This window comes from Tinamus guttatus, unplaced genomic scaffold, assembly GCF_059628265.1.
Source record: "Tinamus guttatus ecotype Peru unplaced genomic scaffold, ASM5962826v1 Tinamus_guttatus_pri_ptg000649l, whole genome shotgun sequence".
Taxonomy (NCBI): Eukaryota; Metazoa; Chordata; class Aves; order Tinamiformes; family Tinamidae; genus Tinamus; species Tinamus guttatus.
In genome coordinates, this window is record NW_028289183.1 from 1,611,684 (window position 1) to 1,639,455 (window position 27,772).

The 27,772-nt window shown below is 52.7% G+C and overlaps 1 protein-coding gene across 1 annotated transcript; it reads right to left on the bottom strand.

Moving 5' to 3' along the window:
• Positions 1-135: 135 nt before the first annotated feature.
• On the bottom strand, positions 136-26,326 carry ITGB4 (integrin subunit beta 4). The gene is made up of 40 exons (XM_088535854.1): positions 26,284-26,326; positions 24,434-24,516; positions 23,783-23,884; positions 23,125-23,329; positions 22,462-22,558; positions 21,759-21,930; positions 20,746-21,009; positions 20,311-20,400; positions 20,035-20,157; positions 19,668-19,835; positions 19,179-19,255; positions 18,820-19,031; positions 18,199-18,302; positions 17,943-18,041; positions 16,828-16,954; positions 16,574-16,693; positions 15,969-16,075; positions 15,353-15,386; positions 14,712-14,900; positions 14,083-14,186; positions 13,392-13,450; positions 12,751-12,774; positions 12,410-12,558; positions 12,151-12,330; positions 11,708-11,856; positions 11,230-11,434; positions 10,268-10,428; positions 9,630-9,810; positions 8,976-9,113; positions 8,202-8,384; positions 7,889-8,020; positions 6,508-6,708; positions 5,418-5,588; positions 4,751-4,924; positions 3,229-3,378; positions 2,452-2,640; positions 2,015-2,170; positions 1,514-1,678; positions 986-1,102; positions 136-349 (listed from the first exon to the last, which is right to left on the bottom strand). Exons 1-40 carry the CDS (start codon positions 26,324-26,326, stop codon positions 207-209), a joined length of 5,547 nt encoding a protein of 1,848 aa, XP_088391980.1. The 3' UTR covers positions 136-206.
• Positions 26,327-27,772: the final 1,446 nt, after the last annotated feature.

A 27,772-nucleotide genomic window follows, 5' to 3' on the forward strand; every position in this document is an offset into this window, starting at 1 on the left:
CCTGGATGGTGAGTACACACCTGATGACCCAGCTGTGCAGAGCTTCGAGCACACTGGGCTTTAAGGGAGAAGTCTAGAGCTTGAAGCGCCATGGAAGGTCTTTGCCCATAGGAGAAGCAGAGTCTGGATGAACAGCCCTGGGTTCGTCCCACAAAGTCCCGCTGGCCTGAATGGCACCATCCTGCTGACAGGCAGCCTCCCCTCTTTCAAGCCTCGTAGAACTGCCTCTCCATCTGCTTGGTGAGGGTCCCGCTGGACATCACAGTCCGGCTCACAAACTCTTTGGTGACCTGCTTGGTGAGGGTGCTGCTGGCACTCTCCACCCGCTGGCTCGTCATCAGCATGCCGTCTGCAACGAGAGGGGCTCAGCGGTCAGCACGTCATGCCAAGTACTGGGTGGACATGGCCAGGCACGGGAGCAGAAAACAGGGAGGAAGCTTGGGCACTCAGCATCAGCTCTGCTGCATGATTAACAGTGGAGGTGTCTCCTTAAACATCATTTTCATTGATGGAGAACCTCCCTAGTCAGGTGTTTCAGTACTTTGCTAGGGATGGATTTCTTAACATCTCCCAAACTCTGCAGGCTGCAGCACAAGCCCATGACTGCTTGCACTCAAGGGCGACAACATGGGACACTGTGATCCCTCTGTTATCAGACTGGTCTCTCTTCTCCACGGAGCTCTAACCTTGCAGGAAGAGCTTTGGTTTGGCCACTAGTAATATCACCCAGGGGACTCTGAAAACTTAGGGTTCCCTCTGCGTCATTGCTTCCAACCAGGTAGCACCAGGAAAGCAACTGCAACAGCCTTCCAGCGCAGAACAGCGAAAAGGGCTTGGAAATAGTCTGTTCCTCTTCATCTATGGTCATTTGAAGGATCTTTCCTCCCAGACCTCCATATATGAGGTATAAGCACCCTCCAGCCTTTGGACAAGCATTTGTAGCCTTTGGTCTCCAAAGGTTTCAAAGCAGGCAAAAAGCCCTTACCTGTGAAGTGGGGATCCAGTGAGGAATGGCTGATGCTGGTTTTGGTGGTGTATTCGGTGGGGAAGTTGTACACTTCCTCTCTCATGTACTGCTGTCCTCCAAACTGGGAGAAAGTGCCTGTGGAAAAGAGAGTAAGTCAGCCAGGAAATGACAAGGAGCTTCCAGCATCTCAAACCTGGACAACAAACACTAAGTCAGCTTGTGAAACCTGTCTGGCTGACATCAAAGGCAGGTTTAGGAGAAACTAGGAGCACTGAGGACCTGTGCAATGCAAGAAGTAACATCCAGATACATGTACAACTACATAAATTATACTTAATAAATTACATTCATAGGTTTTTACAATCCTCCCTCATTCACTGCGTCTTTCAGGACAGTGCTCAGAAGGTACAACATTGTCCTCATTGTGCAGATGGAAAATGGAGTCACCACCAAAGCTTGAAAGGGACTCCAGGAGCCATGACCCAACATTTGCTTGTTCCGAGAAGTTTATTTGCTTTGCAGTTCCTCAAAGAAGCAATACTGTACCTCCGTCCTGAGATTCAATAGTGATGATGCCCTCTCTCTCTGGCCCAAAGCCTTGGGTGGTCTTGGCTTGCACTTTGAACTTGTATGGGATGTTCTCACTCAGTTGAGGCACAGTCAGGGTGGTTTCTGGGTTGTCTCCTTCAACATAGATGTTCCTGGGCTCCCCTAATACACACAGACACACCAGGGTTGAAGAGAGATGACAGTCCCTTCAAACACACTGTCCCCGACTCTGGCTGAGGATTTGACTTCCCCTAAGCTTTGTGCCCCCTGCAGCCTGTACAATCACACCCCGTTTTATTGTTAAAACAACCCCTCTACAGCATAAAGCTGATCCTCAGCAACCAACCTCTGCTGGGCTTAGACTGTATTAGACCAAGGGTCCTTCCTCTTCCCACCACATCTGTTATACCAAACCATGCAAAAATGCTAAGCACTGAAATCCAGCATCTCCTGAATCTAGAATCAGCCTCACGTCCCCACTGTCAGCTGGCAACCTACCTCCTCCGTGCAGCATCTCGCAGGTGATCATGTAGCCCAGGATGGCCCCATTGGGCTTGCGGGGTCTCTCCCAGCTGAGCTGCAGTGAATCAGGGCTGAGGGCAGTGAAAACCAGAGGTCCAGGAGCACTGGGTGTGCTCAGTGTGAATGGTGAACCTGCATGGGCACAAACGAGAGGCTGGTGACCCAGGGGGCCCGAGGGAGAAGCCTGGGTGGGATCTGCAGCCAGCATTCATGCAATGAGCTGGGAGGTGTCAGCTGCTTGCACAGCTACTACAAGGCTAGTGCGCTAGGGGGAAAAAGTCCAATTTCCAAGTGAAAGGAAGGAAGGAGAGCTCAGGATGTGGTTAAGGAGAGAACACAGTAAAACCCAGGATTGTACCCAGCAGCAGAGATCATCATCACCCTCCTCTTGCCTCATCCGCTGTCTTCCTCACCTGGTACGGGGCTGAGCGGGCTCTGCGGGTCCACCTGGGACTCGATGGTGATGACGCCTTCTCTCTCAGGGCCCCAGCCTTCCTCGCTCTGGGCCTTCACCTTGAAGATGTAGGAGTGGTTGGGCAGCAGGTCCTCCACCACCACCGAGTTCTGGCTGGGGTTGGGGATGGTGAGCCGGTGCACTTCTCCTGGGATACGCAGGGAACAGGGAGGTCAGCACTGTGTCTCAGACACAAAGGCAAAGCTGCTTTTGCCTAAACCCCAAATTGTCTGGAAAAACTGATCTGGGGCCCCTTCTCCAGATACTTCCATCAGACTTGCCACCTGCAGCTAGTGGCGCCTACAGGCCCAGATGCTGCTGCCAAAAATAAATAAATAAATAAAAAGGCTTGGGATAAACAACAACTCAAAACCAGAGGTTTTCAGCCAAGAAAACTTTTCACTTACATTTCCCCAAGTTTTATGTAAAAATGAAAGATTTTTAATTCCAATCTTTCCTCCAGCTCCATTACAATAGCAGGAAACTTCAAATAAGATCTTGAGGGGATGTGGATAGGGGGCCAAAAGATTTTTAAAAAGGAGAGGCGACCCCAAAAGCAACTCCATGAATTATTCCCCTGGCAGAAAGGGAGGATGAGAGGTACTGGGCAGGTGAGTCATTTCTTCAAGCCTATGGAAGAGGAGGAGTTGGGACCCATTCCAAAAGATGTGGGACAGACCCTCTACCGTCAAAGACCCCCACCCCAACAGCAGGGACCCATTGCGTGTTCACTGACCTCCGTTGAGGAGCTGGTACTGCACGCTGTACCCCTGCACCTCCTTCTCACAGTGGGGCTCCTGCCAGCTCACCTTCAGGGAGGTGGGTCCCAGCGCGGAGAACACCAGGCGTGTGGGAGTGTCGGGGACACCCAGCGGCATCCTGGAATCTGAGGCAGGAAGGGATCGTCATGGATCTGAGGGTGAGGGGCTAAGGAGGCTGGGGGAGAGGATGGAGCAGCACGCACAAGCGTAGGATGGTCCTGATGATCTGGGGAGAATATGGCAAGATGTCCTCTCTGCAAGCTCTGCACACCTGCAATAAGGGACAGGGTCCCATGGCTTTGAGGCTACTGCTCTCAGATGTGACAAACTTTGCAGCCCCTTTCTCTGTGGTAGCAGAATCAGAGCAGGGTGCTCTGCATGGCCTCCTCGCTCATCCTGAGCACCCTGTGCAGTCTACTAAGTACTTCATGGACATCTTCGGACTAGGTGGGGGTTTTGACCTGAGCTCCTGGTGCAGAGAAAGAGGGAGGTAGGGTCATTCTGCCAGGGACTGGCCTTGTACCCAGCATGGGCTGGAAGGAAGTGGACAACAGGGCATGGCCTCCAAATGTTCGTCCACAAGCCACTTTCCACCTACTCTCCTCTTTCATTAGCTGCCTGGTCACTCTCATTCATTAGGGGACCTGGCTGTCTGCACCCATCTCATATGTATCCGCTCTGGAAAATGCATTTCCTGCAGGGAGGTTTACAACCAACACTCCCGGGCTTCCAAAGGAAGGTGGGAACTTAACTGCAGTTTGCAAACTGGCCCCCTCTTTCTCATCCATCTCCAGAGCACTTTGCAGCAATGGATTCTGGTGTCCAGTTCTCCTCTTTACCCTGCTGGAAGGAGTCTCAGGAGTACAGCTGGAGAAGCCCAGCAGCTCCAAGGATTTTTCAAAGGGATGGGCGCAGTCAGGACCAAAACCAGGTGGTCCTTGGTCCCCCACCAGCTCAGCCCACTGTGATGCTTGCATATCAAGACTATAAGTGAAGCTTATAGCAAGGTGAAGCTCAGACTCAGGGAGGTTGGAGGCTGCTTTCTGGACAATGCACAGATAAAATTCCAGGCAGTGTCTCAAGCTCCTAATTGTCAGGGGCTTTAGTCAATGAGTTTGCAGAGGGACATCTTGTGTAGAGCACACGTTCTCCATAGCAGTCCTCCAAAGGCCTGTAGGAGTAAGACTAAGAACAACGAGCTTGTTAGGAATGAAGAGGCCAGGGGACAAGGAGCTGATGAGCTCATTAGAGCACAATGGCAGCAGTGATGAGGGTTAATCAGCTCACATGGATCAAAACACAGTTGAAGACACCTGTAAATGGAATAGTGGTGTGATGGAGGCACAGCCTGGATCAGGAGGGAGATCAGTGGAGCACGCAGCAAGCAGTGGAGAGAGAGTTTGGGAAGAGCAATGGATGGCAACAGCGCACGGGTGGTCGGTGCCTTGGCTGGTTATGGGGTGCGCGGCCAAGATGAGACACTTGATAAAGCTGTACCTATGTACTTGCAAATCCCTGCGGACCCATCGGTCATGATTATAGAGTCCCGAAAGCCAGTGCTGGGGTAGTAACCCTTCACCTTTGCCCTGCTCCTGAAACCCAAATTCCGGGACAGTGGGGTTGTCCTCCTAGCATCTTCATGGATGGGAGGGAGGAATCTCCCTGGGTAATCTACAGGCCAGCATCAAAGAGAGAGAAAAAAAGAGAGAAAGAGAAAAACATCATTGGAGACATCAGAGCAGGTTCAGCCAGTATCGGGTCCTACACAGAGATGGATTCCTTAAGGAGGAGGAGGAGGCTCTGCTCATGTTGGAAGAGCCTTTTTGCAACTTTCTCTCAATGCCAGCCTGATGAATATAAGTAGAGCTGAAAAGTAACCATGCTGCTAGATAGAGAGGCAAGGAGGTGCAGTCTTCCCAGTGGCACTTTGCAGTGCAGGGATTAGGTCTCTCTTCCCCGTGTGCTCTATGCACACACTGTATGGAGCCTTTCCAAAATACATAGATAGTCAGAGTGGCCTTATTGAAATGCTTGCAAGTCAAGGGTATGAACATGACCTTCCAGATCTCTCATTCATAGTCCATGTTGCAAAGTGATCTGCAGGGTAGCAATCTGAAGACATGAAAATGGAAGAGTGAAGCAACCCCATCATCTAAGTACTCACCGTGTCCCATCAGCATTGTAGAATAGTCTCTAGTCAGCGAGGAGCTCCCTATCACCCTGTGTTCCTGCTGCATGTGCGAGCTCATCTGGTGGTAGTGGGTGTTTGTTGTCCTGGTCAGAGAGCCCGCACTGCCAGGGAAGGAGAAATCCATCCGGCCGTTCAGCAAGTGCTCTGTGGAAGAGAGCACAAAGTGAGGATCATGACTGCGGACTGGGCTCCTGCTCCAGCCAGTTTCCATAGGGAGGAAGCAGAAAGCCTTGAGGGGCACTCTGCCTTGGCTTCCTCCCAGCTCAAGCTGCTCTGGAATATCATTTGGGAATGTTACATCTAAAACAAGTGACAATAACCCAGTGGTGAGGGGGAAACAAACAGATAAACAGAGACATCACCCTACGCCCAGCACAAGAGACGCCCACAGTGCCCAAGGTAACTCCAGACCTCGGCCTCACTGGGGCACTGCCTTGGGGTTCTCATCATGTTCTCTCATATATCTCCTTTGATGTTAGCACAAAGTTATAATTTCAGGTTAAAAAAGAAGATGGAAGAAGAAAAATAACTTTATGGAGGCAGCTTCTCCAGATCTCATTCTGAATCCCGTCTCAGCTGGATCTGAAAAGCAAACTCTGCTCCGCTGTTCTTGTTCTTGACAGATTCCCGTCCCCTCCCAGCAGGTCACAATACATCAACTACCCATGTGAGAGTGATTTCTGTTTAACAGTCCAGCAGATCAGCCCTGGAGGCTCAGGGAACTTAATTAAGGTGAGGAGCTGTGCCTTGGAGGTGGTACTTAGCAGGTATCGTTTGATTTTGTTCCTGCCTCGAAGGTCCAGCTTCGTGCCGAAGCAACTTGCTAGCAGGCTCCCAAGTCCATGCCGAGACGGGGGTTACCTTGACACTCTCATGAGCAGACAGACCACGGGAAGGCTTGGAAGCAGATTCTACAGCACATGAACAGTGCGTCACGCCAACATGAGGATGGGCACACAAGGGGAGGAAGGGGACACGTTATGGGGCAGAACTCAGTTGCAGCCCCCTTGGCTCAGAGCAGGACGAGACAGGACACTCAGTGGAGGAGGAAGATGTCCTTCACCTGCTTGGGGCCCAGGGGTCCCGCTCCTCATCAGGCTGCTGGTAGCCACGTCACTGTCCTCCTCGCGGAGGAGACCCTCGGTGTCTGAGGAGAGATGGCTGCTGCCAGAGAGGCGGGGAATGGTTTCAGGTGGGAGCCTCCAGGTGATGCGACGAAGATCCAGGTCTTCTCCCAACAACTGCACATATTTCCACCGGGAGCCTTTTGGAATAATGTAAGCAGTGCTGTTGACACAATCTGCAGGGGACATGGTGGGCAACCCCTTCACCTTCATGCTGCTTGCTGGGGAGGGGAAGGGGCCAGTAGAAATGACATGTGTTTATGGCCTGTCTTGCCAAGCATTGGCTGATGAGTTAAGGCAGTCACTGGCAAAGACCACATCACTGGAAAATGGAGGATAGGGGGAACATGACACGCATGGGGTTCTCTAGCCCCATGGGTGCTGTTCCAACCCATGTCCATCACAACCAAAGGCAAGTGTTGAAGTCCCACCATGCGCCTGTCACTGTCATGAAGAGTCTGCTACAATTGTCCTCCTCTTCTCAGGAGAGGTTTTCTCGCTTCACAATGTGCACGCAGAACAGTTGTCTCAGATTCTCGGCGTTCCCATTGTCTCTGCTCTCTCCAAGGACCAGGGACTCACTCCTGGATCCTAGTCCCTGGAGAATATTCCCAATCACCAACCCTCACCCAATTTAGACACTCTGTATCCTCACTGAAAGCCCATCATTCCAGTTATATCCTATCTTCCCCTTCTCATACTCATTTCAAGTCCTTGTTGTCCCAATACAGCAGACTAGGGAACCAGGCCTTTTCCAAGAGAGAAGGGGTGGAGGAAAAGATCAGGAGCTACAGGTATCCACCTGTATCCGATTCATTGGCCGAAGCCTTCTCATCACTTGGTGAGTCTGAACGGGGTCTGGACTATAGGTGACTGCTTGAGCAGGTGGGTCACCTTTAAAGGCCCCTTCCAATCTCAAATGTTCTGTGAGTCTGCAAGTTCCCTCCTGTTGGCCTGGCAACATCCCAAGGGACTCAGAGGTTTTACCAGATCTTACTTGCTGGCTGCATTTTCATGATACGTTCAAACAACAAGAACAGGGGCAAGGTGAACAGCAAAGGCTATGAAAAGCTTCTCTCACCCATGCTGAGATCTCTTTATCTTGCAGCTAAGACAAGGAGACACTGGTCTTATTTGCATTGCAACTAGTCAAGTGTCCCCATGGATGGAACTACTGTGGTTTGGAAAAATTGGTCTCCAACAGCTCCATGCCTTGAGTCTCCCCATCTCCAGTGGAAGGAAAGGAGCAATAAAGCTCTGAAGGCTGTTAAGGAGAATGCATGTTAAAAAGGACTTTTTACAAGACCTGGAGCAACATACCTGAGTCATCGGAGACACTGGGATGCTTGCTGCCAGCTGCAGACCGAAGCACATCTGTACTGTACATCAGGTAGCTGTCGTAGTCCTCACCTCCCTCAGCATCAATGATGGGGACATCAGGGATGATGGGGACTGCAGGGGAAGAATGTGTCATTAGGCATGCAGCTTGAACCACGTAGGGCTCTGCCACACTCAGGCTGGCCCTCAGGGCCCACCAGTGTGATGGGCACAGGGGGAGGTCAGGGCATGGAAAAGCAGCTGGGGTGATGATCTTTGCCCTCACTGCTCACCAGCCTGAAGGGCAGTTACTCACTGGACATCGGGCGCTTGGGTTGTGTAGCAAGGTTAATGGTGGCTTCTCTCTCCGGCCCCCAGCCAGCACCGTTTCTAGCCTTCACCATGTAGCGATACGGCTGGGACTCCCGCAGGTTTTCTATCAGCACCATGCGCTTCTTTGGATCTTCAACCAGCACCTTCTTCATTGGCCCAATGGGTACTGCAGATATGGATACACATATTCCTCACAAGGTTCCAAGACAGAGAGCATCCCACAGCACCCATCTCTGAACGAAGAGACTCACTGAGGCTGGGTATCAGGACACAACCTGGCTGTGGGACAAGGTGCAGAGAACTATTTGGGCTGTTCACAGCCCAAACAACATGGTCTCGGGGGAAATTCCCAAACTGAACGCTGAAGTCTACGGTCTGCAGCTGATTTCCTGTTGCTCATGTGCTAGCTACTGTCACTAAATAGCATCTTACAGCCATCATGACCTTAGGTCTAGACATATAGACTAAACTTTTAGGATGAGAAATGGCACAAAATGTTACAGAAGTGAACTTACTAAGCACTCAAGCCTTTACAAGATTAAATTCTTAGTGATATTTTTCTATACTCTCTTTACACTCTCTCTGACTCCGTTGTCTAGAAGCAACTTCTCCAAACCCCGGTTCTTGCAAGAAATGTGCTTGGAGCCATTCTGGTTCTGCTACAAAGCAGGACCAGCACAACCCACAGAAAATGCACTCCAGCCACTCAGGCTGGCTCAGCTGCCCCAACTGACCCACTCAGTAAATGAGCTCTTACTGTTGTCTTCATTAACGAGTCCATAGCTGACTTCATAAGCCGTGATCTCCCCGTTGGTTTCTGCAGGCTCAGCCCAGCTCAGCTGTGTCACGGTGGAGGACACGACGTTGAAGGCCAAGCGGCCAGGCTCACTGGGAACTAGAAAGGCAAGAGCTGTGTGTGTTACAAGAAGCCTGGGAGAGAGCTGGACAGTGATAGAGAAAGGGGAACAGACAAAGCTAACAAAAGCAGGTGTCAATCTCAGCTTCCAGAGGCTAACAAAGCTCAAGGCTTGGTCATGGGCAGAGCTCAGCAGCCCAGTTCCCTGAAGGGTGCAGGGCACAGCTCCTCCAACGCATGAAGTGGCTGCTTTGAGCCCAAAGTGCAGCCTAGCTAATACCCAGGCACTTTGTGCTGTAGAGGTAGCCACTCTACTGTCCACCAATTCTTATTTTCTACTGACTCCTTGGAAAAGCAAGTTAATCCTGAAGCCCATCACCAAAGCACTCAGGTGCCCGGACCTTCCAGGATTACAGTGAACATCACAGCAGGAACCAGTCGGTGCCTGGTCCCAAGGCTGTCAGTAGCTCAGGGCTGGAGCTCTGTACCTCCAGCTGTGTGTGGGTTGCCAGCTTACTTCTGCATGGGGAAGAAACAGGGCGCAGAGCAACTCACCGTCCTCCAGCGTGCGGCAGTGGATGATGTCCGAGTAGAGCCCTTCACCCATGGCGTTGTAGGCACAGACTTGCATCTCATAATCACAGAAGGGGTAGAGGTTACTCAGCTCTGCCGATGGTGGTTTGACATCGAGGAGCCTAGCTTCCGACTCAGGATCCCCTTGGATCCAGTATTTCACCTGATGAGATAAGAGAAAATCATGATTCCTTCAGATCCTTACTGCACTGGCAAAGAATTCCCCATCCCTTTTACAGATGTGCTCTGGGGAAGGCCAAGTGTTGCGTGAGCCCTCAGAAATGGGGGCTAGGACACAGAGCATGTCATGCTACCTCCAGCTTTCACTGTCCAGTTTTCTGCCCCACACAGAGTAGACATGATGCTTCTGATGGCTTCCCTAGAGCTTTGCCTAGTTGTAAGTAATGGAAAGGGGGATGGACCCTCAAAAACCTTTGCCTGCAAATCACATATCCACCAAATGATCCTTGGGCAAGGAGGGTGACTAGGACTGGTGAACCTTCTGCTCTCAGTTCAGACCTTCTCTCCCTGCCTCTTCAGCATAAGCAACTGTGTTTGTATGGTGTGAAGCACCCATAGGAAGGGGTACTTTCCTCCTCTGGGATCTGTTCACCCCTTACCTTGTATCCTTGAGGTTTTCCTGGAGGAGGAAACCAGCTGAAGCGGATTTTCCTGGAGCTGAGAGCCTGGGCATTGGGGTTGAGTGGGGCACTCAGGCGGCCTTTGGGAGTCTGGGGGACTTGACTTAGGCCAACCAGTGAGGGGACACCATCTACCACCTCTGCAGACACAAGGAGAAAAGGACACAGGTCAGCGCTGGGCCCACACACACAAGGAAAAGTGTCTCTTGCTCAGCACTGCCTGGTTGTTACTGTTTGAACATCTCAAAGCATTCCTGGGGAGCAGAGCTCCCTCATAGTGAAGAAAAACTGAGGCACATGAAGATGACATCCCCAAAATATATTGACTGGGTTGCACTGGGCAGCTATGGTAAGAGTACAAGATGGGCAGAACCTTCCCAAGTCACCCACTTGCTTCTTCCAGAAACTCATCAAGTCCATCCAAGAGCTACTGAGGATCCTTTTTCCCCCTAGGATGCACCTCAGGAAGCCCTTCTGATCGCTTCAGTGACAAATGGCCTCCTTTCTTTCCCCTCAATATTCATGGCGAGCACCATGGTAAATACTTTCACGTTATCATCCGACTTGATGACAAATCTTGCAGCTCCAAGGGTGCTTCTTGCACACTCTGTAGCTTGGCTGCCTGTACAGCCACAGGAGCTTCTGCATACATCCTCCAGCAATGCCTGGGTGTCCTCCAACTTTGTGCCTTTTAATTCAGGCCTCCAAGGTAAAGGATCAAAGAATCCAATCCATTTGCAATATAGTTCATCCTCTGTCTTCCCACCCACCGTCTATACACGTTGCTGCCTCTAGAGGGAGGCCCAGATCCACCTGTGATGGTTCATCTACAGGATGAACATCCTAATCCCCGTTTTGCAGGTGAGAAGCAGGGCTGGAGCTGCCCGCAACAGCCTGGCTTCACAGGCACAGATTTTTCCGGCTGCCCTGCCAGCCCCTACCTGGGTCAGCGATGGTCACTGTGGCCTGGGAGTACTGGCCAATCTTGGCACCGTTCTTTGGGTGGAGGAGGTCAATGACAAACTGCTTGAGCTGGCGGTTGTGCAAGAGGGTGTCTATCTCGGTCAGCTCCAGCAACGGGACCTGCACCTCCTTCCGGGTCTCCCCGGGCTGAAAGACCAGGTCACCCTCTGTGAAGACATAGTCCTGTTGCAGAAAGAACAGGAGTGTGATTCCAGTCCACAGCATCCGTAAGGTGGTTTCCCATGAGCTTCCTTCTCATTTGCCAGTGAACCTCCTCCTCACCTCCCAGTATCCTTGGTGGGAAGACTGAGGCCCAGTGAGTAATAGCAGGAGATGGAGAATTTCTGCCCTTGTACAAGACTCAAAATCTGCCATCTCCCCTCTCACCCTTGTCCCCTTTCTGAGCCTGATTCAGTGTTTTTTTGCAGAGCTCCTTACTCCCTCTGCACTCCTTACCCTGCCATCCTTGGCAGTGAGATCTCGGGTCCTGTATGTGACTTGGGATTTCCCATCATCTATGATCTCCCGAACAACAGGGATCTTTGCCACTTTGTCAAAGCGGCTGTGAGTATAGGTTGGCTGCAAGAAGGTGATGAGGCTGCTGACTGTAAAAGGGCAAAAGAGAAGAAATATGAAAAGCAAATACTTGGAGCAAATACATTAAAAACAAAAAGATGTCTCTGAACAGCATTCACGTCACCCTTGATTGCAAATTTTTTGTAAAAGGCTGCTGTTGGGGCTGAACATTTTGCCAGTTCTACCCTTGCTGCCTGCTCAGAATAATCAGATGATCTGGAGGAGCTCAAGCACAGACTGTGCCTTCCTTGGAAGGCATGTGAGTGTCTGGACACTAGTCACACAAATGCCCTTGGTCTCATGCCACAGTTGAAGCCCTTCACCTTGTTCTTTGATGATGGTGATGTTGACCAGCCTGCGTCCAATCTCTGCGATGCCAGTGGGGACATCAATAGCCTCCACCTGCAGCTGCTTCTCATCATCATCATCATCCCTGATGAAGAGTGGGACACGGACATCAACCAGCTCCACAGCCTCTTGGAACTCCACCATCCCATGAGCATCTGGGGGCAAAGGGTGATGATGAGAGGTGGCAGATGCCCCCTGCCCTGCTGGGAGGCAGCGGTGGGGTCTGCTCCCTACCTTGGTCCGAGGTCACGGTGTAGTAGCCTGGTGACACCTTCAGGTCATTGAAAGCCTCGTGGGAAACATGCTTTTCTGTCACTTTGATGATGTCCGACTTGGCCGACCGAGGGGCAGTGAGCACAGTGTCCACAATTGTGTGGTCCTGCCTGTCACGGGTGCAAAGAAAAAAATGAGCTAAATACTGAGGCCAGGTTTGCTTGTCTCACATTGCTGCTGTGCAGCAGCTCAGGGGGCTCGCGAGGGAACAGGACATTAAACCACCCTGCATGGCTGTGAGTGAAGACACCCCTCCCGGAGACACAGAAATGGCAAGAGAAGGGCCTGCAGGATCTACTTACCGTTTCCCAGAATTGGGCTGTACCCTGGGGAGAAAAACAAACCAGAGTGACTAAAACTTTTGAGGAGACAAAGCTGTGCGTGAATCACAGCCGTCCACAGGTCTGAGCCACGGCAGCTGCTCCGCAGGCTCCTCCGTGCGCCCGGAGCCAACATGTCCTGCAGAGCCCGTGGCCCCATCACATGTTCCCACATGTCTGTCTGCTCCCTTCTGTCCCAGGTTTCCCAATGAAATAAGAAACATGCCCGGAGGGGAGATCACATCCGCTCAGAGCCACGGGGAGTAGACAACACTCCCTGCAGAGTGCTGACGTCTCCAGACTCCTCCAGCCTGCACCAAGCACTCCAAATTCTGCACAGGACTGAAATCTTTGACAACAGTGGGAATTTTGAGGACCTGCGACTGCCTGAAGGTGTCTCAGGCACATAGTGAGAGGTAGCAGAGATCATGTGCGAAAGGGAGCTAGTTCTGCTCTGCAGATCCCTGTGCAGGTGAAGGAACATCAGCGCTGCACTAGGCTCAGGTTTGTGCTGGGGAATGAGTCTCGGACCCCACTACCCTCCAGCATCACATCCAAATCCCAGCCCTCCCCTGCCTTCCTTCAGCAGCGGAGGCCCTGGGGTCTCCTCCCCGGTTACTCACCTGAACTTCGTCTGCTGGACCCTGTGGCAGCCAGGAATGTGCTTGTAGATATCATGCAGCTGCAAGGAACAAGAGGGACTTTTATAGCTGTAAGCCCCCACCCTAGCAGCTAGCCCCCATCCTGAAGCACACGGTCACAGTGGCCACCAAACGGGGGCCCTCCCCAAGCCCCTTCCTCTTACCCTTCCACACCCAGCAGAGGGGACCACTCCACTTCCCCTCTCCTGCAGCAGCCCCTGCGATGGAGCTGGCAGCCTCTAAACCCAGGGAGCTTGAGGACCAGGGTCTGGGAATGCTAACCCAGGCTGTGTGGCAGTGACGGGATACTCCAGGATGGCTGTATTGCCATCTCCCTAGGATGGGGCAAGAGGCTACACTGGAAACTGAAGCCAAACAGGAGCTCCAGAGCATGGACCCCTAAGCTGTGGTTCATTGCAAACCTTTTCAGCAACATGATGCTTTGATAATTCTTAGAGCTGTGATTTTAAGATTTGTGCCTTTCATGGGAAAATTCTGCTTTCGCTCAGCAATAGAAAGAATCGAGTCTTCATTACAAGAACTTTTTAAATTTCCAGGGCAGAGGATTTTCATTTTCCCCAGTGGTAGGCAAAGGCAAACACCTCAGCACGGCTGTAACCCGTTCCCATCCCTCCCCGCGGGAGCAAACCCTGCCACGTGCTCAGGTCCTTACGTTGTCCTCTACTTCCTTACGCAGTTGCTCACACTCGCGGCTCTCCGGCTTCAGAAGGTTCTGCGTGAAGAGTCGGGTCAGCCTCAGGGACAGCCCATAGGGAACTGAGAAAAGAAATTCTGTGGTCAGACTCCTTCATTGTCTTGGTGAGAGAAATAACCTAACCAAAGACAGAAGCATGGAGACATCATGATGCTGAGTGTCCAAATTCTTTATCCCTGGCACCCAACCTCATCTAGCACCAGCAGAGAAAACCCTCTGAGACCTGAGTGCTTACTAGGAAGCTCTGTGCAAGATGCTCCCAGGAGCCTGTGAAGGATTCTGTGTCCAGTGATTGCTCTGGACTGATGAGGAGGTGCTATCTAGATTGGATCACCTGAGCTAAGGAGACCTCACACACAGGCTAGGAACATCTGCCACCAGGCCAGGCTGTCAGGAGCTCTCCAAGCTACGCACAGCTCCTGTGCAGGCCTGGACACATGAACATGCTCTTCAACTACACCCTGGATGGAGCAAACCACCTTGCAAGGGGCTTGGAGGTGATGGTGGAGGAAGGAGGCAACAACAAAGGATTCCTGTTCCTTATGCAGCCCCCTACCCTGGCCCCGTTTCTCACGTAAGGCACTTACTGAGCTCCTTGGGGTTGGTGGCGGCGAGGGAGGTGAAGCCCTGCTTGTGAACGTTGTTGTTGATCTTCCAGCGGACGGTGTCTCGGCCCTTGAGGGACCCGCTGCGCACCATGGGGGTGTCCAGGTGGTCGGAGGACATGAGGCTCTGGCGAAGCATGTAGTGGTCCTCCTTGAAGCCAACAGTGCGGCCTGCAGAGCAGTGGGTAGGTCAGAGACCAGATCAACTGGGACAACTGGAGACACTCAACTTCCCACCAAACACAACACTGTCCTGCAGAATCATTCATGCTTCCACAAAGCCAAGGGTGTTGGGAGTTGGGAGAGTTGACCAGACGGTGGAAAGGGCATGGGGTGCTCACAAACAGGGAGAATTGATCACCCCAGCTGGACATTAGGGAAGACACAAGGTGGGCGAGCACTAGGGCAAGATTCCCTGCAGACATACACAGGGCAGGACAGGAGTTTAAAGGGCTGCTTGGCCAAGAGTTTCTGCCAGGGACTTTCCATTGATTAGTCTCCCCAAACCGCAGGAAATTACTGTGCCCAGGGAGGAGGAGAGAGGCTCATTTCAGTATGTCCTCCTGGCCAGGAGGGCAGGGAACCCCTCATGTCCCTTTCCCCCCAGTTCAAAGGGACGGTACCTCGTGCACAGCAGGGAAGCAGCGCCAGGCAAGCCTAGGAAACAAATGAGCAAACACATGGTCACTCAGGGGCCACGAACCAAAAAAACATGTTTCCAGCTAGGGACATTCACATCCTCAGCGTGGGAGCAGAGATCAGTGGTGCTCTGAAAGCAGATTATAACCAGACATCCCTTTAGTTGGGGAAATCAGATTGCAATCCTAAAAACAACAAGAGAGGTGTTGAATGCTAGTGGGACCCAGCTACTAATAGTTTGGCCATGCTGGAGGCTGGGTGAAATATGGAAATTTGTCACGTTTTGGCCTTTATCTGGTTCCTCCTGAAGCCTCTGGCAGAATTCCCACCAATTTCCATAGGGCTGTCCTATTCCCTACCAACATAGCATATTTTCCATTTGTCCTCACCAGCTTCTCTAGCTGGTCAGGGAATAAAAGCAGAAACACTTTTTTTCTTTTTTTCTTTTTTTTTTCTGGCATATTCTCCAAGCTATTCAGTAGGAGACAGACTTGAAGGTCAACTTTTCAAGAGCAAAGCCTCGATTTCAGTGCAGGCTCCTTCTTGGACTAGCCTTGCCCTCTCTGTGGTGCAGGGGAACAGCCAGGCCAAGGAACTCACCTTGCAGCAGGTGCAGAACTTCCAGCAGAGCAACAGCAGCAAGCCCAGGAGCAGGATCAGGAAAATAAGCAGTGGGATGAGCCACAGAAAGCTTCCTGGAGGGCACTCTGCAACCAACAGCAAGGCACCCACCATGGTTTAGGGGCATTAAAAACCCTGGGCTGCGTGTGTAGGGTGCAAAAGGAGGGAAGAGGGGAGGTCTGGACAGATGGGAGAGGCTGGGTCAAATAGCTCTTTTAGGGATGGAACAACCAAGCTTGGCCCAGGAATTTCTCTCTCGGTGCTCACATAGGAAAACTGCCCATGGAGTGGTCTCCTCCTACCTCTCTGCTCTTGTTCATCTCTAAATACTTGTTCATCCCAAGGGGCTATTCTGCACCTTGTGTCTTTCCCCAGTGGTGCTAGCAGTGAAAGGGCACTGATCTTGAAAGGTCCTGAGCTCTTGGGGTACTATCCACCTCGTAGCATTCATGTGAGATCCAAGTGTGACCCAGCACACGGCAAAGCCGGGAGAAGAGGTGCTGTGCGTGCACATCCCAGCTAACCCCAACTCCACACTGCACCTCCCCTCCTGCTGGGTCCCATCCTGCTGGGTCCCTGCTCACCTTTTTGCTTCTGCACCTGGACGGTGGTGTTGGGGAGCACGCTCGGATCTCCCTCCAGTGTGTAGTGGTATGTGCAGTCGTCCTCCTCGTCCTGGAATGAGCAGTGCTCGTTGGCTTCCTCTGCAAATGGAAAGACAAGGCAGAGGCTTCAAGGGGATCTGGAGCAGGAACCCAGCACTAAACATGAGGAACAGGCACACACACACGCACAGGACATCGCATACAGCCGCACACAGCTCTGCATCTCCTGGTACCTTTCTTCAGCTCTTCCACCATCTGGACCTGGAGGTGGCAGCTGCTGCAGTTCCCTTTCATCTTCCCTGTTCCCCAGGCCTGGCACTGGACACAGTCCCGGATGCTCTCACACACAGCCTGGAAACCCTGCAGGGAAACCCAAGGTGAGACCATTAGAAAACAGACTGAAAGGCAGCCGAACAGCAGCAAAGCTGCATCCTTGTGACAGGACAAGGAGAGAAGGGATGAAGAGCAAGCAAGCAGCTAACACAGACACTGTGCACTGGCACAGACAAGGCAATGGCAACCCTGGGGCAGATGGTCACAGCTTCATCCCTTGCAGCCGGGTGAGTATTTTCTCGTTTATTGGATGAGGTGAGTAAGGGTCTGCTCAGACTGGGGGGCAGCAGCTCCTTGTCTGGCTCAGAAGCATCAGGAAGGGACTCAAGAGGAGCAGATCTGGATCTGCCACCCAGGGGAAGGACAGGAAGGGGCCATGCAGAGGAGAGTGCAGATCTCCTGCATCACTGCTTCCCTCCCACACAGCCCTGCAGGAATGAGGATGAAGCCAGGAGTGCAACTGGGAACCTAGATTCATGTCTGAATTTTGTTGTCTGACTTGCACACCTCCCAAATGCAAACAGTGCATGTGAGAAAGTCCATGCATGACCCCATGCAGCACGGACCCAACAGCTCAAGGCATTCGGATGGGAGAACCTGAGTGCTCACAATCCCTCCAAAATCTCTTACTCTGACACACTGTATTGAGGGGGTGATAGATTTTCTACAAAGGTTTTTTGCTGGTTTTTCAAAAATACGACCAGATTACCTTTGCTGTCTCCCGTCATGAGGTTAACATGTGTTTGTTCATGGGCCACAAAGGGACTTTTTCCAGTCTTGTGGAAAATCAGAAAGAGAAGCCAAGAGTCATGGCTTAAACCTTGGTTCTGATTGCTAGATGCAGTCCCTCCAAAAATCGCAGGTAAACACAAATTCATCTTGCACAGCTGCATGACTTTAGTGCTGCTGGTGAACTGGAGGGCAGAGCAAGCCCTGGGCTGCAGCACAGAGCCCTCCCTGGCCACGTGTGACAGAGGAGGGACAAAACCAGAAGGACCCTGGGGCTGAGCCTTACCAGGGAGTAGCTGATTTCGCACGTGGAGCTGGTGTACAGAGAAACTGTGTCACAGATGCACCTGCCACATTCACATCTCCCATGGTTATTGCAAAGGCCCTGGAGAGAAAAAGGGGCAGTCAACATCCGAGAGCAACCACAGACACCCGAGGGCACTGGGGATGAGCCCTGAATCTCAGCCCCTGGAGCACTTTGCTGCTGTCCCTCCTGGGGTGCTCTTCTCTCGGGTAAGGTTGGTCTTGGGGACAGGACTTACTCCTCTGCTGTCAATGCAGGTGTCGTTGCTGGTGGGACATTCGCAGCCGGGGCCCTCCCAGCCGCTCTCGCACACACACGCGCCCTTGGAGCAACGGCCGCGATCTGCAATGCAGAAGACATCACCAAGGGGCTCCTCGGCCCACGTCGCTGCCCCTGCCCTGTCCATGGGCTGCCCCAACTCGCTTAGTTTCAGGGCATTGCAAAAGGCTGTCCTGAACCCAGGACTCAAGCAGATTCCAGTGCTTTATCCCTGTATCCCGCTTCTCCTAGCATGGAGTCCCCGCAGCCCATTGCCAGCTGTGCAGTGGGACAGTGCCAGTCCATGCCACTTCTGCACTGTGGGACACTGTGACCTGCCAGTGCCTGAGGCAGGAGAGGGATTGTGGCAATGTGCTCAAGGCATGGAGCACCTCTCTCCTCAAAGCATCTCACAACAGGGACACTTGTCATCTACCTGATGGTGCCACAAACCTGTCACCATCACACTGCTCCAGCAGCCATCTCGGCTGCTTTGATGCCAGCCCACAGGGAGCTGTCAGAAGCAGGACCACTCTCAGGACCCATGTTCCCTCTCCTCGGAGGGGAGACACGGAGGGAACCCGGGGGCAGCTGCTCTCACCGTTGCAGAGGAATCCGGAGGTGCGTGGACACTGCAGGACATCGTACTGGCAGAACTCGCCATCGAAGCGCAGGCTCAGGTCTTCGGGGTAGCACTGGCACTTGCCACAGAGACATTCGCCCCGGCCCGAGCACGGCTCCACGTCCCCAGGGCGGATGCAGGCCTCGTTGTTGAGGGACGAGGCTGGGGAGCAGTCGCATGCGTCCCCTCGCCTGATGGGGGAAAGAGATGCTGAGAGAGGCAGGAGCGGGGCACGAGGCCTGATGCCTCCGCGTAGGCAGGATGTCCTTGGCATGAGCATGTGTGCCCAGGGACACCAGGAACCACAGAATGGGTACAGCGCTAGACAAAGTCCTTACCAGCCCGTGTGACAGATGCACTGGCCACAGGCAAAGTCCCCATTGAAGTTGCACTTGGGCGAGCTTAACTCCTGTTGCTGTAAGGGAGGAGAGAAGAGATGGTGCAGCATGTCCCATGCCATCTTGGGAGTCAGAGCCAGGGGAAACCAACTCATTCCACTTGTGAGTGAGCCTGTCCACCAAGACAGCAGGCAGAGCTGCCTGCCACCACACAGGCAGATGCAATTCTCACTCCTGCAGCCTCAGAGCAGGATGAGGACCAGCAGCTGTGCACCCCGAGTGTGCCACTGACCACCCCGGCTTGCACATTCACAGCACCAAGATCCACAACACAAATCCTCCTGCTTTAAAAGCTCAGAGCTGCTGGCACCAAAATAGAGGAATGTGTCTGCCAGCAAGGAGCAAATTGGGACCAGCACATGCTGGCACACCCACTCCTGGCTAGACGGGAAAAGCACTGGGGTTCTCCTAACACGTAGCCTCCCATACCTGTTCACAGGGACACATGTCACAGATGACAGAGGCTTGGACTTGGAGGCTGTCACTCAAGGACGTGGGTTTCACGTGGATAACTCCCTGCCGGTCTTTCTCAGGAAGGCTGCAGACGTGTTGACTGCCTACATACTCAAGTGCCTTCACACGCATGTTGAACTTGCCCTGGAAAGGGAGGCACACGCAGGTGAGCCAAGTCTGCCCAAAGAGCCTGCTGCAGGTGGCTCTGCTTGGCTCACTGGCACGTGAGGGCGAGGGGATACGTGACACAGGCAGACAACAGCCACGCTGTGCCTTGCTCGCCTGCCCTGGCAAAACTGCAGCAGAGCTCTGCATGCTGCCCACACCTCCCATGGGGACTTACTACTTCGCCTCGGGTGATGTGGAAGGAGCCGGATTCTGTCTTTTCATACATGGTGGAGGTGAACTCCGTCTTCATGGCTTTGGGAACAAAGTCAGCCCGGATGTCCATCTTGGAGCGGATGCGCTATGTGGGCAGAAGGGAATCACTGCAGAGTAGCCTTGCAACCACCCCCTGCCCCAGGGGTCACTCAGGGCATCCTTTTCCACTTTCCTTGACAGGAGGATCCCCCCTCATCTGTCCTGGGAGCAAGACTGAGGCCCTGGAGAGCAGCATTACCTCAAAGGCTGTGCGAAGCAGCTCCACAATGTTGGAAGAGTCCTCCTGGAGCACCCCAATCTCAGAGATGGGGAAATACTTGTGTAGCTTCTGCAAGGAGAGAGAAGCCTGCTAAGCCACAGCAGTAACAGGCCCAGAAGCTGAGCAGTAACTTGTGCTGAGCATCTACTGCGGCCACCAATGTTGAGGGGAGCCCTGGTTGCCCAGTTGTGAGGCTCTCTATACTTGAGTTTGAGGAAGTAGAGCAACCATTTAATATAACCTTATCTGCTCCAGCCTGGAAAGGGCTGGGATGAACAGGATTAGACAGCAAAGCAGGCCCAGAACCACCACTAAGGCTCCTCTACTTCCTCATAGCTGAGCTGCAGACAGAGGAAGAAGGGTCCTGAAAGAAGTTAAGCCCATGAGGCTCCCATACCACCAGGCTCTCCTCACCTCATAGTAGCTGTAGGAATGGTTTGTGACAGCAAAGATGGGGATAATGTTGTGCTGTCCCAACAGGCGCACCAGGGTTGGCACTGAAGGATAATCCTGCTTGGTGTCATATCTGTAGGTGCCATCAGGATCTAGGTGACACTGCTCATCATTCCTCCTCAGAATCCCCGCCAGGACGTTGGTGCCATCAGCTTCATAGTGGAAGGCAGATTCAGTGGAAAACACAAGCAGGTGAGTGCTGTCCTTCCTCCAGCCGATCTTATCCTGCAGCCAAGGAGGGGCAGAAGGGACCTTTTATCACCAAAGCATCACACAGAACCTGAACTCATCAGCTGACCACCACTAGGGTCTTTGGCAAAAAGAAGGGGCAAGGCACCCCCTTATCAGCTCCACCAGATGCATGTGGGCTTGGGAATCCAAGCTAGCAGGTGTCTGCTTCCACCATCTGTAACCCAGGGCATATGAGGTCTACCTGGCTAGGCAGTACAAGGTACATGTGTACAGAGTAGACAAGTCCTTGCTTTTGTGGACATGTTTGGAGCTGCACTCATCCATTTGTACGTCTCCCTTAGCCAACTGGACAAGCCCAAGTGAGGGTTTTTCCAAGGAGCGGAATTTCACCCCGGCAAGCACAAAGTGGGACAGTACAGAGGCAAGAGCATACAGGGTGTCTGATAACTAATTCCCGTTAGTTATCGCTGTTAGATTCCGCCTGTTATATCAAATACCAGAAAGATAAATTACATGTCTGGTCTGAATCTAGAAAGAACTGGGAATGCAGAACAACTCAGTACCAGGAGCAGAAGCAGCAAGCTGGAGAGGCAAGAACAGAGGGTGGCTGAACCCGAAATCCGGTCTCATGGACTGTGCCATTAGCTGCCCAATGCACTGCTTCTCTCTTCCCTCATTACCACATTAGCATTGCTCCATTTATTACCCAGAAGCAAGCGGCTCTATCCTCTAATGCACTCCCCGCATACACACACAGCTCCTCCTTTCCTGGCCACCATCACCTTGCAAACTGCTGTCTGCAGGATGGCATCAAAGCCTCCTTCGGGGGCATCCAGGTTGCCAGAGATGCGTTCTTTCCTGAGCTCCTTGCTGAAGTAATCAATGTTGCTGGTCAGGCGGATGACATTCTTGAAGGAGAAGGGGGAATCAGCATTGAGCCAGGGCTCACGCAGCCTAGAAGAGAAGAAAAGAGTGAGGCTTTTGCGTGGGGTGGGTCTCATTGCAAATGAATTTGTCAAATGTGTCACCCATCCAAGCAAGGCACTGCTTGTCCACATGCAGCTCTTAGCACTGGACTGCATGTGTGAAAGTTGGCTCCATCTCCCTTGGGATACCTAAGCCAGCTGGACACCCATCCAAACTCTCTGGGTCTTAGGGCGGGAGATCATTCTTGGAAAGATTGGTCAAGGGAAAACATCAAGTTAAAATGACAAATCAGCAGCCCTGTGAGGAGGGATAGGAGCTGTAGAAGGGATAAGGCCAGAGAGAAAGGTGAAGGAATGATGCAGACTGTGCTACAGCAAGCCCTGAGTGCAGAGCAGGGAGGCTGCAAAGCAGAGATTCACAACAAAGAGAGCAAGAGCTGGACAGAAGCTCTTGCACTGCAAACAGAGAAGATCAAGAGAGAAATAAAATGTAGCTGTGGTACCTGCCCTCCCCACTCTGCTCCCAACCCATCCTTGTGGCCCCATCAGCCTCACTCACTTCTCAGGTCTCATGTCTGTCTGAGGGGCTGAGACTTTGTCCACAAACTTGCCAAATCCAATGGTGTAATTGCTGGTCAGGGCTTGCAGGAACTTTGCTGGGAGAAGGAAGGAACAGACATGTGAACAAAGAGATTGTTTGCTCCAGGTAATCCTGCAAGATTGCTGCTCCAGGTAAGATTCCCTCTCTCTGCTACCTTCCTGGCTCATCAGGTCTTAGACAACACTTCCAAACTGTCAGTTTTTAAGCTTTTTGGAGGCTTATTTTAAGAGGGGTGGGTAGAAACCTACGCCATCTAGCCTTTGGTGGTTCCTCTCCAAGACTGGTGCTTCTCCTAGAGTCCAAATCATCCCTACAGGCTCAAGCTGACAAAGCTACTGCTCGGAACAGCTCTGCAGGGCACCAGCGCCCTTACTGGGCTGAATAGGAGATAGGACACATGATGAGCCCAGCAAGACCAGAGGCCACATCCCATGTTGGGAGAGACCTGCACAAAGCAGCAATAAGATGGCACATAATTAACATAGATGCCTTTTGGCCCTTTGTGGGTTGCATACCTTTCTCTGGTGCTGGCAAAAATTCACGATCCCAGGCAAAAGAGAGTCACCTGCCTTCATAAGTGCAGGGTCTGGCTACCCCCTCTTCTCCTAGCCCTGGTCTCACCTAGCTTTTGTCCCATGCTTTTGAGGTTGTCCAGATCATCAGACATAGAGTAGGAGAAGTCCATGAGGATGTAGAGATCCACAGGGCTCTCCAGGGGCTGGAAGACATCCATGTCAAAGCTCATCTCCTCCCCAGCTCGCAGCCGCATCAACATGCTCTGGGGGGCCACCTCAGCCCTCCTGTGGGACTTGCTGATAGTGATATTCTGTGAAGAAAGAGAATTGTGAGGAGGATGAACTTCATCTCCTGCGCAAATACAACGAGAAGGTGGCAATGAGAAGGGGAAAACTTGGGAAAAGGAAAGCCAGGGGTGACTGTGCACCCTTCCTTCATGTACAGGTAGAGACTGGCTGCTGAGCCAGCCATCCCCAGGCCCTAGTCTGCCCAGTGGGTCATCTCCACCTCCTCCAGACCTTGGCATTTTGCATACATCTGTTTCATCTGAAAAGACATCCTAAATAGAATGACTAGGCCTGGCTGTGAATAGGTTCCCCCAGCCAGCAAAGAGAGGGGGTTGGTGTTGAGTAGGCCCTACATAAAAAGTGGCGTGTATTTTCCTTGCACAAGAGGCTGGAGGAGGGTGAAGGAATTGAAGGATGTTGAACAGAGCAGGACCCTCCAGAAGAAGTGGAACAACAAACCTCTACTTAGCACCTACCTGCAGAGTCCTCATCTCGCCTCTCATGTACACAATACTGGCCTCCCCACAGCCGTATCGCAGCAAATTCTCCCGAAAATCACAGCGAGTCTCTTTGAAACTCTGCAGCAACAGGGGAAGAATGTTACAAATACAGAAAGAAGCAAATCTTCACAAAAAGAGGCCAGGACAGTGGTCAGAAAGTTGGCTCCTCTTTCCAGATGGCTAGATCTGGTGAGCCTTTGCAAGCAGGAGAGGAGGAGGCAGGCGGGGATGAACCAGGCACAGAATAACCAATGCCCCACGGGCACCAGGGAAATGCTGCAGCTAGTGAGTCACTGGATCTTCTGGAGCAAGGCTCTCCCTCACGGCTTGGCACACACCGTCCCCAAGGAGTCCCAGATTTGTCAAGCAGGCATTTTCTGATAAATTCCTGTATTTCTGGCAGCTTGCCCTGAACTCCCCTTCCTCTCTGTTTGGCAGCACAGGCTGCTCAAGCCAAGGAAATCCATGTTTTTAGAGCTTTCAGTCTTGCAGAGAGCAGTTTGAGTCAACATCTGACTGCGCTCAAGTTCCTCTTCTGGATTTCAGCCGGGGTGGCAGGATCTCTCCATCTACAGGGTGTGAAACCAGCCTGGAAGCAGAGTCCCACACTCCCCTGTGAGCTCTCACCTCATCCGTGCAGAAGGAGCATTCCTTGTCCACGCGGATACACTCAGTGCAGCTCTTGGCCCGGGATAACACGCATCGGTTATCTAGGGGAAAAGCAGAAGCATGGGGAACTGGGTGGGTTGTGGAAGGGCACAAGAAGGGCAGATCCTGTTCCTGAGGAAGTCAGAGGGAATTCTACACGGGTGTTCTGTGGTAGATGGCTACAAATCAGCAGCTGGGTGTCCCAGCTGCCAGGGAGCTGACAGACAAGAGGGAAGGCACACGGCAGATCTAACGGAATTATCCATACGAAGACTTTGATCTCCAAGAGTCAAAGCAGGGTGGTATACATCCCCAGAGGGAGCAAGCAGAGATCATGAACAGACACATGAGGGCCACACTCACTTTTGTTCCTTTGGCAGAGGCCCGTGGTGCAGAGCAGGGACAGGAGGAGCAGCCCAGCATACACCCTTGGCAGCACATCCATCCTCTTCCTCCTGAAACACAACCATCAGCAACTCCATGGCTAGTGCAGCCGTGGTGGGGGAGCTGAGCCACCGTCCTCCTGCGGGAGCCAGGACTGGCACAGGAGGACGGGCTGCTCCCTGGTGGAGCCTGGCACTGTCCTCATGCACGAGCAATGTGTCCTTCCTATTCCTGGTAGCTTAAAGTGAAGCAGAGAAAAAAAAAACAAAGCAACTGTCTGCATCTCATCCTAAAAGCAAAACAGACTCCTCCCTTTGACTATTTCCTATCACACTAAGAATTTCCAGAATGATCAAACCAACAATATATAGAAGGAGAGGCTTTGGGAAATGCCTAATGGGGAGCTTTGTGCTGCTGAAAGAGCCTGGGATTCATGAGCCTGTTGCTCTTCTCCTCTGCTTCAATCGAGGTGACAGGACCTTTGCAGGCAGTTGGAGGCAAAACCCTAAATGGAGGGAGCTATTTCCTCTGCAAACACATTTCTATCCATCTATCCATCAGCGGACTTGCAGTGTTGCCCCAATCTCTGCATTTGCACTTGGAAAACAGGAGAGAGAAAATCAGAACACGAGCTCTGGGGATGTCTGGCTGGAGGGGGTCGAGTTCCTGAGGTACACCAGGGAAATTGGATTATTCAAGGCAAAAAATCTGCTCTAAAGACAATTTTAAAGCATTTCTTTCATGCAAGGTACAAGCATAAAATGTAAGACAATGACACATCATCCAATAGCTTCTTACTCTGTCAACCCTGATGCTTCCAACCCTTGCCCTACCAGTCATCAATCTGGGTGTGTTTAACGGGGTGACTTCCCATGCAGGCTGTGGGATGCACAGAGCACTGCCCAGCTACAGGGAACACTGATACCACCTTGCACAAAAAACAAAGACCTCCATATTTCTGAATTTCCTCTAGAAAGGAAATTTTCACTTCCACACAGGGAAAACGGCAGCACTTGGATTTTCACAGCAATGGAAGCAAAGCCGCTGAGGGTCAGGATGGGCTCGGGGCTGTATGAAGCCAGCTCAGTCCTTCCCGAGCGCACACACGTGCTCCAGCCTGTCCCCGCCGCGTCCCCGCCGCGTCCCCGCCACCCTCCTCCCCCGGGCTCGGGGCTGGCACCGTTTCAGGCCGCTCCAGGCAGTCTCTGAGCCTGGGCCAGGCCCAGCCCGCGGAGTGGGCAGAGACGCGGCCGCCTTTTGTGGCGTCCAGCCCCACAACCCGCCCCAGCGCCCTCAGCTCTGCCAGGGCCCGGGCTGAGGAATTCCCCGGGTCTCGTAAACTGCCCAGGATGGGAGGGAAGGCCCAGAGCAGCAGCAGAACTGGTGAACTCTGCTCCTGAAGCTGGGAAGCTGAATGCACCTTTCCGGGCCTCACAGGGATCCACCTGGAAGCACCAGCTCAGCTGAGGAGCAGCAGCCGCTCGACATGGTGGCACTTTGCCAGAGGGGACATACATGTAGGGGGAGGCTCCGAGCCCCAGACCACATGCCTGGCACCTGAGCACAGTGCGTGGCAGGAATGGGGGAGACATCCAGGCCCACAGCTCGCCCCAGGCACAGCTGCAGAGCTCAAACCTTGTGTTGGAGCCTGGGGCAGGGTGAGGAGGGCCCGCACAGCCTTGTCCCTCTGCCCCCTGCCCCTCAAAGCCTTGGGCTCCTGGCTCGTGTCCTCAGCCTGGGCTGGTGGACACCAAGGGGAACGTGAGCCAGCAATGTGTCCTCATCGTGAAGAGGGCCAACGGTATCCTGGGGTTTACCACTGCTCAGCCCCAGGGATGCCACATCTGGACTGCAGCATCCAGTACAATAGGGACAGGGGCATATCGGAATACGTCCAATGAAGGACCACAAAGAAGACTAAGGCACTGGAGCATTGCTCCTGTGAGGAAAGGTGAAGACATCTGGAAATGTTTGATGGTGGTCAAACATGGGAACAAGCTGCCCAGAGAGGATGGAGTCTCCGTTCTTGAAGATAACCAAAACCCAACCAGACAGTCCTGGACAACCCGCTCTAGTGACCCTGGTGGAGCAGGGAGGCTGGACCAGGGGATCTCCAGAGGTCTCTGCCAGCGGCTCTTAGCCTGCCTTTTCACCAGGGTCTCCATGGGTCTTTCCACCTCCCCCAGATAGCTCCAGCCTTTAGCAAGTCTGGGGCACTTTGGTGCTCCAGAAGCACCTTGTCCAAGCTCCCAGGGAGTATCAGCCTCCTGCAGCTCTGCACCTCCCCGCTGTGTTTGGAGGGCAGGGACTGCGTCAGGACCACGTGCGATGGAGCCAGCACCACATGCACCAGGCACCGACGTGCCTCTAAACTTGTGAGACCTCAAAGAAACAACACTGCACCGAAGCAGAACCCACTTCATGCTGATCTCCAGCCAAAGCCCAGCCTGGAGGGACCAGAAGAGCAGCCATCTGCCCGCACACGCTTGTGGTGACCATGGTGCTTGCTGCTTGCCCAGGGAAGCCCCAGGCCCACAGCCTTGGCCCCGAGCAGCCGCGGGCTGAGCTGCAAGCATGTGGATCAAGGCAGGGTCCATAATCTCTCCCCTGGGCTACTTCCTCTGTGGCATACATGTGTAACATGCTGCAGAACTTAAAAACTAGCAAGACGCATCCCTACAGCAACATTGAACACTTACGCAAAAGTCAAAGTATTGTTTAAAGACTAAGCCGTGTCCAGCCTGGCTTTTGTTCTACTTCCCCTCCCCTTTTCTCCTGTTTTCCCTCCTTCCTCCCTATGCGGAGACTCACGTACAAGAAAATATTGTGATTTGCTGTTTGCTGCAAGAAGCGGGATCTGGGCTCCAGGTACCGATGGAGCTGGGGACCCCAACCCACGGCTCCTGCTCCATCTGCCTGGGATGAAGCGCAGTG

Coding starts and splice junctions, on each gene's coding strand:
- ITGB4 (XM_088535854.1), bottom strand. CDS start 26,326: ATGTCGAGCGGCTGCTGCTCCTCAGCTGAGCTGGTGCTTCCAG. Junction 16,076..16,573: donor CCAGGTGCAGAAGCAAAAAG/GTGAGCAGGGAC, acceptor TGTTGGTTGCAG/AGTGCCCTCCAGGAAGCTTT. Junction 10,429..11,229: donor AGTGACCATCGCTGACCCAG/GTAGGGGCTGGC, acceptor TTGTGTCTGCAG/AGGTGGTAGATGGTGTCCCC.